Source organism: Athene cunicularia, assembly GCF_003259725.1.
Source record: "Athene cunicularia isolate RWA chromosome 1 unlocalized genomic scaffold, athCun1 chr1_part1, whole genome shotgun sequence".
Taxonomy (NCBI): domain Eukaryota; kingdom Metazoa; phylum Chordata; class Aves; order Strigiformes; family Strigidae; genus Athene; species Athene cunicularia.
Genome location: NW_020799091.1, coordinates 22,742,633 through 22,759,060, shown reverse-complemented (window position 1 = coordinate 22,759,060; position 16,428 = coordinate 22,742,633). Strand labels below are relative to the sequence as shown.

Here is a 16,428-nt window from a genome sequence, read left to right as displayed (position 1 = left end):
CTATGATTTAAGCTGATTTGAGTATAGAGGAAATAACCAAACCATAACAGCATTTCAAACTGTACAATCTTTCCCACAATATTATTAATTATTAGCCTGTAATATGCTTTGGAGGAATCAGAAGAGCAAGGACCAATTTAGGGACCCTACTATATAAACATGTAAAGAAAGACTGTTGCTGCTTTAATATGCTTCTGGTTGAACCAGAGAAGAATGGGGGAAAAAAGAGAGACACTGAGAAGCATTGTAAGCTGCTTAACACCACACTGAAATTAGTGACAAAACAGAAAATGAACCTAGTTTTTCCTATACCTTGGTGCAATGCCCTGCTTACTACATTACTTTGCTTCTCCACCCAACAGAGCACATTGCACTTGGATACTGTATTGCTGTGTTCAGTCACAGAGAAAGGCTGAATGCAATACTATCTCACAAGTTTAAAGTAAGATTTTTTAAAATGATAGAATAACACTGAGCATTCACTGGAATAATTGGTACAGAAAAGGCATAAACTGACATTAGGCTTACTTAATTCAATGATTAAGGACAGTTTTGTAGTGAATACCATTCTTTCTCTTAAGACCCTATCTACTTAACTTGGATATATATTACATTAATAAAATGATATTATTTTAATCTACTGACTTAAACTGTACAGTGAGGGGAAACTATTTTCAAAAATTAATTGTCTCTGTATCTGTATCCTAAAAGATAGAACTTGAAAGAAGGTGTCAGAAACTGACTTGAAAAAGAGTATAAAATACAACATCTCATCTGAGAATTTGGTTATAAACAAATCCCTTTGAACTATTATTGCTAAAATTAATTTGATTAAGAACTAGTGCAAAATACTGTATTTTATAGTTGTAAACAGTAAAGTCCCATTGGTAATTTTATCTGCAGGCAAACCAATGAGTCTTCCTTGCTGACCTGAAATGGAAAAGGAACTTTGCAGTTTCCTTATTATCAGTCCACAGTGAGGGTAAACAGTTAGTGCATTTAAAATGGAAACATGTAAAATAATAGTCAGAGAGGAAACTCTTCTGAAGGCAAATGAGTAATTATTTATAAATATAAAATCTGTGGGTGTTCTGCGGCTTATCAGCTGCTCAGAAGACTAGCAGGAGAAGATCCAAATCTGAGGCTCAAGTTCCCAACTTATCTGAGCTATCAGGCACAGCATGTGAAATGTCTGGCAACAGGGGCCTACCAGGGTTCTGCATTTATCTCTGGCTGACTCAGGACCCAACAGGACAAACTCTGGATGAATGTACCAACAGCTGTCCTCACCTGGAAGCTTTGGTTTCCACACCATCAGTATCAGATTTTAGTTACGTATTGTCAGCAAAAATCTCTGAAGTACTTTGAAGCAAGAACAGGTTTGTATGTCAGAAAAATGTATGCCCTATTCTGAATAGATGTTGGAAAATAATTATAACCAGTATTGAAATTCATATCCCAGTGGAGGATGCAAAAGACGCTCTGTAGTCAGGATTTTAGTAAGACTCTCCAGAGTGGCATTTACGACTTCAACAATAAATACCTAAAGGATCAGTCATTAAATACAGAAGCATGTCTAACACCGCCGAAGAAAATTCTAGAATCTGTATACTTCAAAATGTTATGACTTGCTACTTCCCTCTGATTCTTATTTTATTTATTATTAAAAATATCATGATATTCAGCTTATACAGTAACATTAACTATATGTAAATATGAAAAAAGTCACAACTTTCAAATATAGATAAATGTAATGTTGGTATCTATGTACTGAAGCCCATAAGAACTCAAAATAAATACAAAACTCTAGTGAAGCATGAAGTTCTGTGAATAAAATGATAAGCAATTACATAAACCTAATATACTGGCTTTTCTGGCTATCATGCACAATGTAATTTTTAAAAGGTCCATTTTAAATGCTGATACTAACAGCTAATGATGTTTTTTGTGAGTTCACATGTTTTAGATGACTGATAATTGAGCATGCCAGACATATTTTTTTTTCCTTGGAAGAACAATTAGAAACGTGTTCTAATGTGTTTCTCCTTTCAAGTGTATATATTAAGTTACAGCTCATCTGGATATAAAGTACAACACAAATGTACAGTAACTTACATGTTACAAAATCTTTATGTCTGTGACAAAAGTTACTACCAAACCATAAGAATTCCTGAAATTTAAAACTCTTTTAAGCCTATCTGTTCACTGACTTTAAAAAGAAACAAAACTTTGGTGATGCTGAGAAACCACTTATAGCTAAGGTTAAGTACACTTATCTAAGTGCTCAATGTTTTACTGTGCAATTATCTTTTGGGAATAAAATGTGAATTTCAGAACTCACTTTCCCTCTCTCAAGAGCCTGGATAGCCAAAATGGTTATGAAAACTGGCTGTGAGTACTGAGCATTATACTGGATACTACTGTAAGAAAAATATGAAATATTATCAGATAGTAATATTAGTATTTAATATAAATAAAGACAATTCTAAAGACACAAAGAGTTTACAATCTCATCTACACTGTCACAACAAGAGCAGAGGAATGACATTAAAACTTAAAGCTTTTGTCAGCTGTAGAAGGTAGCTGAATTCGGCCAGTTGTTGCAGTCTATCTACCACTCACGGTACTTTTAGCAAGTTGTCTTTTTTTTTATTTTGACATTATATGAAAAAGACAATCTCGAAGATACCAATGTCCTTTTCATTACACCTCAAACTTTTTTCCAGGGGTTGTTTCTTTTCTAGCATAACTACCATGCCCATCCCTCTAACAGGAAAGATATGCAAGGTCTCCTTACAGTTGGCATCTCTATAATCTGCGCTCTCCATGTGCCAAATGATGTCTCTGTGCCTCTAAAGTCTACTAGACGTCCACCTCACTAGAACTTTTCCCAGGAAACTTCCCTCATTAATAATATTGGATGAGAGTAAAATGCTGCTGTTCCACACTGTTTGAGACATACTGGTTTGATTCTGTTTCAGTGGGGTAGTGCTTAAATCCAAGACTCTTATCACAAAAATACTTGCATGAATAGTAATGGACATTTTGAAACATTATTAATGGGGATTTACAGAATTTGTTGCATTCATTTTGAAGTTCAGTTGTGCAAATATGCCCTAAAACAGTGTTCTGAGAATAGGCTGAGAGATTTGGGCTTTCATCTTCTATCACCTAAATGTTCCTAAGATCCACATGTGAATTTTGCTACATCAAGAGCACCAGTTCAGTTCTAAACACTGCAACATGCAAAGAAGTACAATCAACTTGTCATACAGTTTTTCCAAGTATATACTAAGCTAAATGTTCCTGTTTCTTGCTGTTACTCTGATGACTCATGACAGACACAAATAAGAGAAAAAATTCTGAAATTACATCTCAATATTTTATGAGATTTACTGTTCTTTAGCACTCACGTAATCATGTCTTCAGGTTCTTTGTTAAGCATCTGTATGTTGGTTAGCATCATGCACCGACCCACTTCCTTGTCAAGGTGTCTGAGTATGTTGTCCACAGCTTTTCTTACTTGAGAATAATATAATGACATACCTGCAATAATATGCATTTTTGTATAATTCCGGATATTTATAGATAGATGTATTTTGAAAAAGAAAGCTGCTTACTCATACTGTGCTGCATGAATTAAGCAAAATGTTTTCCTCATGAGACAGCATATTCCACTAGTAATGATATCCTGATTCAAAGACAGAATATGTTGTTCTCTCCAAAAATAATGTTATTTTATGTAAAAATAGCCAAGTGATATATACATTCACACACATATTTTTCCTGGAGAAAAAATTTAAAAATACCTAGTCAAAATATGTCCCTACATAGTCAAATGAAGTCTCACAGTCTGCCAAGTTTTACAGTATATTTTATGACTTTTCATGACAGAATTAAAATCTTTGAAACTGAAGCAAGGTTTAAAAACTACAGGCAAAGAGAAAACAGGAATCCGACTGAGCTCTCCGAAAACTTATTTGGTATGGAAATTAATGGCATGACACTTCATGTGAAATACAATATTAGACACACAGCTTTACAGGAGCTGATGGACATCAAACACTTTAAAAATAAAACCTGAATTAACTCTTTTTCTATATTCATCAAAGTCTAAAATTTTAATTTTATTACTGAAATTTTATATATTAATACTGAACAATATATTTTAATCATCTATTCTCAGGTCAATTTTTTCCCTATTTGATAAAAACAATGCCAGTTTAGAATTTCAAAATGACATAATCTGATCTGATATGATCAAAGAAGTTCAATGGCAGAGTAGGAGGCAAAAGAAAATATAGGAATTACCTAGCTTAATCTTACGTGTTATACATGGAAACTAGAATATTGTGTCATAAAATAATGAAGTTGCTAATAAAATATAAGGATTAAATAGTGCAAGCATTTATTATCAAATGCATAAGGAGTAACCAAAATGAACTCAACTAGTGACAGCACTAAAAACTATGTCTGTTGTACATTTCAACAGCAGTGGGTCTTATACAGTTTGTTTGCTTGATATTAGTACAATGATCTAGCAACAATACAATACTGGTCTTTGCTGCTAGCGAAATATGTAGACTTTATTTCATTTAGACATACGTAGAAATATGCAGACTTTGTTTCATTCACATAACTGGGGACTTAATGGAGTGCTAAAATGAGTAGCCAACTTTCCTTTTTAGCCAGCAAAACCAGGAACCTTCAGGACATGATACAGAAGCTAGTCTACAGCACAGGATTCCTTCTCTACATTGACTACGAAGGAAGACAAAGGTAACAGTGCTTTTAATTTAGGCACTTCTGTTCAGCTTTATTTTACACTTAGAAGTTTCTGCCACTTTTAAAGTTTCACTTGGTGTGATATACTGCAATTAAAATGAAGATATCAAAGGAATCTTTGCTGGTTTTTAAAGCTGGTACATTTTCTGAACAGAGGCAGTGTTTCTAATAAGGTGAGTATCTGTGAATAAACACAGATATTCAGTAATGAAAGAAGCCAATTGTCAACTATCTGTGTACTTAAGTCCCCCCCAAAACAATGTTGCTACCACTTGTGGGGCATGACTGAGGACTTTCCTGAAATAATTTTAAAAAGTAGCATTTGTCAAACTAAACCATACATTTCATTTGAACGCACAATCATGTAAATGTTTACAATAAAGAAAGCAATAGAATACTTAACAACAGTAACTTATTCTACTGAGGTACTGCAAAATTTTTCACGTTCTTTCTCATCCAAGTTTCTATGCTGTCCATTTCTTACTGACCTATCATTTTAGCTTCCTCCTCTGTAAGAGTTTTGCTCAAGTACGTTTTCTTCACTCTGAGAGTGTTTCCAGAGGGAAGGACAGCTCCAGTCACTGGCATTGGAGGTTCACCGTCTTTTTGCTGCAAGCTGTCAGCAATTACCAAGAAAGCTCTCAGACCAATATTCATTCTCTGTGAAGTCCAGAAGATGAATGAGTATCATAATCAAATAATCATATTCTACTCATATTCTTCAATCACTCTGGAATTTTGAGTATTCACTTGCCAGCATTTTTTCTGTATCTTCATTACATTGACTAGCCTGATATATTTTATAAAAATGTCCATGAAATAAATAGTGAATTAATATCTGCACTATGAGCAGTGTTCTCCCCTCTCAAAACTTTATTTCTAATTACTTTCATTAGTACATTATCTTTTCATCTTCAGTATAAAACACATGGATAAGACCTGGAGTTTAGCAATGCATCTTAACTGGACCTTCAGCTAAACACAAATATCCTGTGTGGTCCATGATGAAAAAAGATCAGTAACTGTCCTGAAAGGCCCCAGGGTTGACCATACTGAGTGCGTAGTCTGGAATGGTGCTCAGCACTGAAACTGCAAGGTGAAAACGTCGGGAAGAGGAGGCTAAGTGACCTGAATGCCTTCTGGGAATTCAGCAGATTAAAACTTGCAGGTTTTACATTGCAATGATTAAAAGATGAGAATGCTTTCAATTTCCCAGGAAAGTATTGCGAAAACTCAGAGGGTCTCCTACTGACAGCCTCCCAGAGATGCGTTTACATAGACTATGGATGGGGTTTTTATTTTTTTAGAATGCTACAGTATGTGAGTATCAAAAAGTAGCCCTATTATTTCATTATTTTCGGACTAACGTCATTGTTGAGAAACCGTAAATCTCATATGTTGATTAATCAATAAGCTAAGGACTATGTCCATTCTCTCTATAAGCTCGGCTTCATGCAAAGTTAATAAACAATGTCCTTTGCAAGACCTTCCTCAATACACCAGGTGACTGACTCAGAACATGGTGGGGACTGTCTGCTCAAGAATTCTGTTTCATTTTTCTTTACTCTGCTCAGGAAAGATGAAAGCTGTGCTCAAAGTAAAGCTTGCCTTTCACTTCTGCTGCTTTAGACAGTAAGAAGTTTGATCTACTCTTCCAGATAATCTTTTGCATAAAATATAATTTCCATAAGGTAACTCATTTTAACATCTTAGTGAGTAGATATGACTGTTTAATACTGCAAGATTAATATGGACATATTTTATGAGATGATCACAAATGCTTTTCACTTTTCATGTTTATTCTTAATTTTAAAATTAAAATGTTTTCAAAATTTAAGCAAATAAATTATTTTAAGAGAATTTTTCATTATTTTATCACCTTTTTTGTTTGTTTTTGTTAAGTTTTTCGAATTTCTGATTGTTTTCTCTAGGGAAAGCACTAGGAAGCTGACTCATGACACTAATGTTAGTGGAGCTTTACCAGTCAGAGTGGTAAAACTTTATAGAGTTTTTTCTTTTTTGTCATCTTCAAATATTCTTGCATCATGTATTTTTTTTTTCGGTAAAACTGTTTTGAAAAACATGGCAACTGTTACAGAAAAAATATTTTTATATTAAAATACTTTAAGGCATTGCATATAAAAACACCAGAGCGATAAGGAAATCCTGTGATCAATAGTTCTATTTATCTTTTTGTTTTTTACATTTGCACTACTTCACATTTGAAAATCTTCACCAAGGAAACATGAGATAGGCATAAACAACATGACATTTAACAGATCAAAGTCCACAGATGGATTTTACCAACAAACCAAGTTCAAGATTCGGCCTGAAAACTGGACAAAAGTAAAAGCGTGCTTAGAATGTAACCAGAAAGTACATGCAGCAAAAGACAATATATACTAACTCAAAAAAGTGCAGATGCACATCATACCTCAGGGTTGAGACTGAAAGCTTTGGCTGGTTTTCCGACACAAAGGAAGTCAAAGATAATTTCTTTCATTGCAAAATCTAAACGTTCCTAAAATAGTAAGAATATTGCAAATCATTAAGCTGCTCACTTCTGATACTTATTTTAAGGCAACAGAATGTTGAAAACTAGTTTAATCAGGATTTACTTAACTGCACAGAAAAACAGATTTCCAGAAGTATGCAGAACATATTATCAGATCTAAGCTTTCAACACTGCTGTATGTTGACAAACTCAAAAATTTATAGAAAACGATCCATTTTGGAAATAAAACTTTTAATTATTTCATTTAAACTCCGGTAATTATGGTACTAACACAGTATTTTACATAAAAAGAGCTTATTCACAGATGGCACGGTTCAGGGAAGATTTTAAGCATCTGTTTAATTCATTCCTATTCAGAGACTCTAAGTATGAATGGGAACGTTTTCTGAATTTAAGTAATAAAAGAGATGAAACTTCCAGCACTGAAGGTTAGTTTATTTTATCAATTCCCATTTGAAATGATGAAAACTACATGTATCAACTACATGCTGTACTTGCTTTTCCTCTGACTTACAGCTTTAAAAGCAGTGCAACTCATTGCCCTATATAGTAGGAATGATTCAGTATCAGCACAAAATATGGCTTACTATTTTGAACTTTATTGACAGTCAGAGCCTGTCAACAAATGCATTTTCTGACTTGCTGGCAATTCCAAAAACTGACAAAAAATACATCTGAAGTGAAAATGGTTTTAGTCATTTTCAGTGGAACAAAGTTAATCAAAACCTGTTGTTCAGAAGTAGTTTGCCCCAGCTCAATCTATAATTCTATCACTGCCTAGATGAAAGATACTGACAATAGGGTTGCAAAAAACTCACACAATAGAAGTTTACTTATTTGTTAATTTGTTACTGGAAAACAAGTTATTCATTAATTGGAAAGACATATTCATGGTTCCCCCATACCTGTGCAATAAATTGTATTATCTTCACAAAGATGTTTAGAGGCATATCTCTTGGCACAACACCACGAGACCCTTTTGGGAAAAGTGTTGTGACAATAGTGATAAGTCGACTGTAAAAGAAGGAAAGAAATCATTAGATGTTTCTGAACTTTGCAGAACTTCACTTACCATGAAATGTAAGTTGGAAAGCCTACGTCATTTAGAAAGACTTGAATGTATTTCCTTTGAAACTAAAATGTAATGGGGTATCTTGTTCTGCTCCTTTGCTACAAATTCAAAATAATTATTTTATTTCATTACTACATTACAAGTAACAATAAACCAGTCAATGATAGGCCACCACAATAATATTTCTAACTTTAAGCAGGCCAAGAGTGATTTATAGTTCTTCCAAAAGCAGAAATACTTACTACAGTAATTTTAATAGGTGGGAGAGTAACTGACAGTGCCACAAAAGGCACTGCATACATTTGAGTTTTTTATTTAACAACAGCCATAGAATCACAGAATCAGAGAATCGTCTAGGTTGGAAAAGACCTTGAAGATCATCCAGTCCAAACATTAACCCAGCACTGACAGTTCCCAACTAAACCAGATCCCTCAGCGCTATGTCGACCCAACTCTTAAACATCTCCAGGGATGGGGACTCCACCACCTCCCTGGGCAGCCCATTCCAACGCCTAACAACCCCTTCTGGAAAGAAATGCTTCCTGACATCCAGTCTAAACCTTCCCTGGCACAATTTGAGGCCATTACCTCTTGTCCTATCACTTATTACTTGGTTAAAGAGACTCATCCCCAGCTCTCTGCACCCTCCTTTCAGGGAGCTGTAGTGAGCGATGAGGTCTCCCCTCAGCCTCCTCTTCTCCAGACTAAACACCCCCAGTTCCCTCAGCCGCTCCCCGTACGACCTGTGCTCCAGACCCTGCACCAGCTCCGTTGCCCTTCTCTGGACACGCTCAAGTCATTCAATGTCCTTTTTGTAGTGAGGGGCCCAACACTGAACACAGTAATTGAGATGCAGCCTCACCAGTGCCAAGTAGAGGGGTCAGATCCCTTCCCTGTCCCTGCTGGCCGTGCTACTTCTGATACAAATGTTCTGATACAAATAAGTTAAAGAAATTCAGGAGAACTATAAAACCTCCTCACTGGCAGTATCTTACCTTTGGGTAGCTGTGTTGCTTTCACATTTAATTCTGATCATGTAAACCCACAGTAGTCTGTACAGAGATTCCAGTGCAACTCGAGCCATTTTTGGGTCCTTATTCTAGAGAAATATGTAATGTAAGAATAAACTTCAGGCACAAATTAGAAAGGAAGTTCTACACTTAATGGATGTTAAAGTTCAGAGTTTTCCTAATGACACTACAAAAAGATAGAGCCTCACAGCTGCCCAGCACCCCATTCCTGTAGCTGCAGGACACTTATGCATCTGACCTACCTCTCCTGGTATTACTTAATTTGTTGAAAAGTATCAAGTTAGTTAAATTAGATACAATTTAAAACCTCTATTTGAAAACCACCTCACTTTGACTCTGAAGAGAAAACCTCATCTTCAGTCAATTCTGTCAGTTCAAAAGCTGTTGACCTATGGAGGAGACCTGGTATGAAGAACAGAGCAGATAAATAAATGTACTGCATAAATTAAAAAGTGAAAAGGACAAAAATCTGTGGATGTTTAGGCTGACCTAATTAACATGGCATTTGGGATCTGGAGTGAAGTGGATTATCTGTCTGGATTGCTGTTTATTTTTGGAAACTTTTGAACTAGTACAAGATTGGCTTTGGGTCTCTTTCGTCATATGCAGTCTTCTGTTTCTGGCAGTTTTAAGAGCTTCTGAGTAGGGTGCAAGTATATGCAGTCCAATCAGATGGTGTCCCACATGCTGGGCTATCCACTGGGTTAAACTTTGAAGGAGTCCAGTACACTTTGACCCAGGATAAGTTTTGCCTGGCCCACAGTGCAAATCTCCACGGGAAATAGCTGAATTTCTGTCTGCAAATGTTGAGTCACAGATCAAAGATGGTGGTTTAACAAAAAAACTTCCAATTAATGCCATCAGAAATTTTTGAACGTGTATTGGTCTAGGGCCTGCAAAATGGAAGGAACACGACTTGCCAAAGATAGGGGATATGGCTTCAAATTCCAGTGTGGCATCTGTCACAATCTTAGGAATAAGAACACTGTCCTTGGGTTGCAATTTCCATTTAACTCCTTGACAACAGAAGCTTTATATGGAATCGAAAATTGAAAATCCTTTTCGTTTACTATAACAGCATACAATGGTTGTAGCACATGATAGAACAATTAGTAAAAGGAATGCCAAAATATACATGGTCTATTAATCTCTGCAGGATTTTAAAATCACGACATTTGTCACATTCAATTTGTTTAATAACCTGTTTACTTTCAATCCATTTTTCATCACGTATCATCATGTCGGTCCTTGTAAATGTCAGTCCTAAGAATTTGATTTCTTCAACAGGTGATGGAGTACATTTAGCAAAGTTTGTTATTACCCCAAAGCTTTCAAGAAAACAGCACACACCGTGGCTAAATGAGTTATTAACGTAACAAGTGCTTGTGTGGCAGAGGAGGAAGTCATCTCTATAAACAAAAGTCCATATATTCTAGACACAAAATAGTTCAGCTGTGAGGGCAGATGAGAAGAGATGGGAGGAGAAAAAGGCTGAGACCGATCTGTCACTGGAGCTTTCTGAAAATATTAGACCAGTTTTCTGTCAGAAACAGCAAGCTGCATAGCAAAAGCAGGATTTAGACGAAAATGATAAAAAGCCTGAGAAACATCCAAGTAAATCATGGAGACGTCCACAGGTGAGATCTGTACAAGTGCATGGTGGCTGGGTGCCCAGTGCTTTGGACAGCACATAGTATTGGAAAACTGAGAGAAGTCTACCACCAACTGAGCCTCTTCAGTATTTTGAGGATTTTTGTCAACAAGCAAAACCCAAACAGTAATCCTATTAGGACAAGGAGTATTTAGCCTAATACATTTGACATCTTCTTCACTTTCTCAACAGGAGATACTGGCACTGGATGTGGTTCCTTTACCACTGCTGGCTGTGCCCAACTGACTCTTGGTGCTGAAAAATTTGTCAAAGTCGATGTGGGCCTTTTGAACATTCAAGCAGTTGGAAACAGAGCTCTGTCAGGACCTGCTCTGTTTCTTGACTGGTAAGTGCTTCTGGCTTTTATCTGTTGTTATTGCTCTTCTAGAAATTTCTATTTCAATGCCTCTGCCTCTTCTGTGATTGGTGAAGGAGCCACCAGACTGCCAGGAGTGAGGTTTGTTTTCTTTAATTCCTCCTTTTCTGTTTTCCAATAATACGGTGTTAGGTCTGGCTCACTCAGTCTGAAGGGATATTGTGTTGGTATCTATGGATTCATTCCTGAGATAGGCATTGTTTGACCAATTCTTTGTAAACTAAGTTCTGCACTCTCAGCTCAAATTGTACTGGAGCTTTCTCCTTGTCCCATTAGGTTTGGAGACAAGGAACTGTTGCTCCCACTGAAAAATTTGCCTCTAAATTAAACACAGTGCTTTGACTCACTCGTTTATAGAATTCCTGTCTTGAGTTTTTTGTAAATAAAGTTTCGTCAATGATAAATTTTCCATTTCAAAACAAGGACACTTATTAACTTTTATACCACTTTCAACAGGATAGTATGAAATGCCCTTTGGCCAGGATTTAGCCGGGGTCAAATATTTCCATACCCTGGCAGGAGACTCCTTTATTAATTAAAGAGAAAAGTTTGGTTCTGTAAAATCAGAGATTTGCCAGTTTATATTAAAATCAGAAATATGATTAAATATAAACCTTTTAGCTTTTCCAGTGTATGCTTGACCTTAATGGTTTTGGGAAGGAGACTGTGCTTTATGGTGTGTGAAGGCTCTTGAGAAACCTGAACCATTATGTGGTTCATGGGAGCCCACACAAGATTGTGGAGTCCCATACACTGTCCTGGTGTGCACAACTCTCCTTCTAATGGAAGTACTTCTCCTTTTTCTTGATCTAGTTCTTTCACCTGTGTGAGTTTGGTTTGGGCTTTGAGGTGCACTTGGACTGGTAAAGTGATTGCTTCAATGGTCAGGGCATTTCTTCCTCTGGACTGAAGAGTGGTCAACCATGTTCTTAATTTAGCCATGTATTCAACTACGTCAGCCCAAAACTAAAGACTGAATGTGCCACCACATCAATCTATGAGCCCTATGAATCGAAGTGTCTCTCAATGAATTATAGGTGGTGAGGTGAATTCCAATTTGATTTTCAACTGGTACGGTAGGAGCAACTTTACTTATATTTTCTTTAATGGTTTCAAATAATTTGTCAGGATTTCCCTAATTTTCAAAAACATCTATATTCCCAGATTAGTAATGATAACTGGCATATGTGTATTGAACAGCATGTGCTAGCCAGGAACCACAGCAGATTGCAGTGGACAGTTAAGTCTTAAACTTCAAAGTTTATCTAACAAATCATAAATGAAATAGTTATCTAACAAATAGTAAATTAATAAGAATGGATACATGGAGGAAACAAAACCGTTTAGGGTCTTTAAATGCAACTTAACAGAGTGAAACAGACAGTGGAATCAGTGTCCTGCAACTAGTTCCATTCTGATTAATAACACGTGCTTTGTTTGAGATTGCCTTTTGTGAAAAAAAGTGAGTTAATATTGGGTTAGTTTTCATATGCTACTCAAGCTAACAACTTTCATTAACAATCTTCCCTGTTTCACAGCTGTTTGAGTCAGACTTGGTTTGAGTTAAGAGAAACAGTAGAAATTCAAACTAGGCACAAGAATACTTTTTTGTTATTGAAAAAAATCTGTACAGCTAAAGAATTTGTACTGTCAGGAATAAAATTATGTATGGAATCAGATAATAGCAATAATCCAGTACGTTTAACTAAAATGGATTTTCAACAGATCAACAGTGCATGCTGAAGTTTTCATACAAGATTAAAACCAGGAGATACTAACCTTGAGATTGGATAGGCAGTTGTTGAGGAAAATATGCCATCTGTTTAAAAAGAACTGCTTCTGACTGACACAAAGCAGGCATGTTACCAAAGGGTACAACGCCTAAACAGGAAATGGATGTCGATACCATATTATTTGCATGTCTGCAGAGCATAAAATTAACTTAATAGAGCTATTGTAAACTTGAAGTTCTAACTCCTCCATTTCATGCAATACATGTCAGCCAACATAAACACATTGTTAAGTAGTACAATTTAAAAGGAACCTTCCTCTAAAGCTGTTACAGATATGTTTTATGAATGAACTAAAAGCAACCAAATGCCTACTTATAGCAGTACAAAAATCCAAAGATGTGCTACAATTTTACAGACTCACAGGGCTAAGTTCTGTCAGTTAACTGAGAAAGAATAGCATGGAAATAACTATCTTTATTATAATAACAGGACCCATGGAGATTGTTGGGACTTGTGAACACTCAGATGCTTATTACTCTTCAAAATCTGCAGTCACGATACATATTGAGAGACATGTCAAACACACTAGAGAATTGTGTTGAAGTACAGGTGATACCTGGATCTGATGGTCATTGCAACTTGCAAATTGAAAAAGAAGGAACACAGAGCACAGAAGTTCAAATACTAGAACTTGGTCTCTTTGTCAGCACTTACTTTGACACTCACCTTGTAAATGTTATACTAAAAAGAAAAATAGCTAAAATGCACCTATTAATTTTGAAATTGTCTTTGCTATTTCAGCAAGACGTTTTTGTTTTGGTTGTCATGCTAACATGCCCAATCAGGACCTTAAAGTTACTTGTCAAAAATAAAGTAACTTTATCTTCAATGACCAATGATTTTGAAAAAATTAACCGTAAAATTTTAACTTCAGTCACAGATCAAAGTATAAATACACCATAAACCCCAATTTCTGTTCCTGTAATATACAACATAAATTGTCTATAGCTAGGTTAGATCTAGTTTCTTGAGCAAACAGCAAATGTACATTAATTTGTATTTTTATAATCTTCATGTCCAAAATACATATGGAAGAAGATAACTCAGGTCTTCTCAAGTAAGACTTTCTTACTGTAATACATATAATAGTTGAGTACTTGACAGGATCATAGAATTTAGTAATATCCCAAGAGTGTTACAACCCATCCTAAGAAAGAGCTTTAGGGGGGAAGATACAAACCATCTCATGTAGTTTCCTAATACTTTCTGTTCACTATCAAGAGAACCTCAACAACTAGCTCATGTGAGATTCTTTTAGATAGAAAATGAAGCAAGATGAACGCCCCCATCCTGCCTGCACCGTGAGTGCACTGACTTGCAAAACACTGATTGTGGAAAAGGTCCTTGTCAGACTCTAAAGAGTGTGTTTTCTTCCTGGAAGCCTGGAAATATGCACTGAAGCTATTTCTGCCAACTGTTTGCCTTTCCCCTCCTCCTCCTCCCAATGTTTGTACTTCTAATCACACCCTCACAAGAATCTATTCTATTTTGTCACTTTTAACTATGTAGCCTCCAGTGTGGTATGTGTAGACAAGCAATCAAACGCAAAGCTCCAGCTGTGCAATGCTTTCTCAAGCACAGAGTATTGACTTTGGCAAGTACAGCAACCAGTTTGGGGAAGTTCTACTTAGTGTAAAAACTGTATAGCAAAGCTTTTAACCCTGCTGCAGTTTCAACAATGTTTCATTAACTCAGCACAGTGGAATAGAGTGACACAAACACAAGCAGAGTGAAATCAGAAATCCAGCCCAAGACTCCCACTAATTCAAACTGGATCAGGACTGCATCCCAGGGGATGCTCTGACTGGGAGTGGTGAAACTGGTGCCCTGGGACTGCTGTAACTCTGCAGACAGCTCAAGGACACTCCTGCAGTCCTCCCAGCAGATTCTCTAGCACTAGTCACCAGCATTTGCTGCGACTGCTGTGAACAGGGAAGTCTTTTTGACTTTCCCACAGAATAAGGAAGGACAAACGACAACTTTCTTTACTTAAAAGGTTCAAGACTTCAAAATGGATTAGCTAACGCTGCATTGCTGACATGCGCTGACCCAGTTGGAGAGACAGACTGCTTAAGGCAGCCAGCATCAAACTGACTCAGATCCTCATTTAATTCAGATCAACTCATGCTTCCAAAAATACACTGTAGTGCCACTGTTCATCTCACAAGAAAAAATTAAATAGGGAGCTGCACAGTAGCCAAGTTACAGATTTAAAAGAACATGTGTTATACATTTTTTCATTCCTACAATGTATTATTTAAGCCCCGTGAAAGAGTTGTTCCCACATGCCTCATTTGTTCTCGCTTGACAAGAAGTGAACTCTATTCTTTCTCCTCTCTTCCTAATGTTTACACATAACAAGTATGAGAAAACCTAACCATTTAATAATCACAGAACCAGAAGCTGAAAACATCTGTTTGATTCAGACTGATTTAGATCATATTCTGAGTAAAATAAACATGGCTATTTCTGCAAACACGAAAACCTTCCCTGCAAATAGAAATGTATTTGTTATAAAGCCAAACACAGAAAAAAGTTTTGCAATTTCCCAAGAGTCTTGCTCAGAGATATTTCTGACAAAGAAATTTAGCCTCTGCTTCTTAGGGTTACTAACCAATGAGTGCTTCTTTCGTGAGGAAAGTTCAAGTGTTGTATCATACAGGCTTTCAACAAAGTTCCTCAGACAGGGGACATTCACTTCATTTTTAACAGCCTGAAAGAAAATGTCATGTTAATAAAACAGCTTGTGAAATAGTGTTTTATCTATTTTAAAGAAATTATGCAAACAACCTGAAAAATAAACTCACAGCAGCTACGGGGACAAGAATTTCAACAAACAGTCCTGCCAGTGCATGCTTGATATCTTTGTCTTTAACTTCAAGGAAATAATGTGCACATTCCTAAAACAAAACAAAACAAAACAAGAAACTTCAATTGCATATCAGCTGGAATAAGGACCTCTAAATGTTTGCTGAACGCACATCAAGTGTCAGTGACTATTTTTATCTTGCAAATCCCACATTTCTCTATTAACTTCTAAATCTGCATTTTGCAGCAAGTACAAAGCAGGACTTAAGTCAAGATCAAGGATCTGTTTACTCTAACCATGATAATACACAAAGTCTCCACTGATTCCAGCTGAGCCTGCTGGAGTTTTGGGGATGGAAAGGGAGTTGGACTCAGGGCCTGACCTTATGCCTTCTCC

General features: G+C 36.3%; 1 protein-coding gene across 11 annotated transcripts in view; it reads right to left on the bottom strand.

The window, feature by feature from the left end:
* Positions 1-16,428, bottom strand: part of FRY (FRY microtubule binding protein) — a 217,003-nt gene that overhangs the window by 95,005 nt on the left and 105,570 nt on the right. For all 11 annotated transcript variants that reach the window (XM_026849100.1, XM_026848436.1, XM_026849257.1 and 8 more), the window contains 8 exons: positions 16,031-16,123; positions 15,838-15,936; positions 13,210-13,311; positions 9,368-9,471; positions 8,206-8,314; positions 7,220-7,306; positions 5,274-5,445; positions 3,414-3,546 (listed from right to left, as the gene is read on the bottom strand). In XM_026849100.1, coding sequence (XP_026704901.1) covers positions 3,414-3,546; positions 5,274-5,445; positions 7,220-7,306; positions 8,206-8,314; positions 9,368-9,471; positions 13,210-13,311; positions 15,838-15,936; positions 16,031-16,123 — 899 coding nt within the window. The remainder of the gene's footprint in view (positions 1-3,413; positions 3,547-5,273; positions 5,446-7,219; positions 7,307-8,205; positions 8,315-9,367; positions 9,472-13,209; positions 13,312-15,837; positions 15,937-16,030; positions 16,124-16,428) is intronic.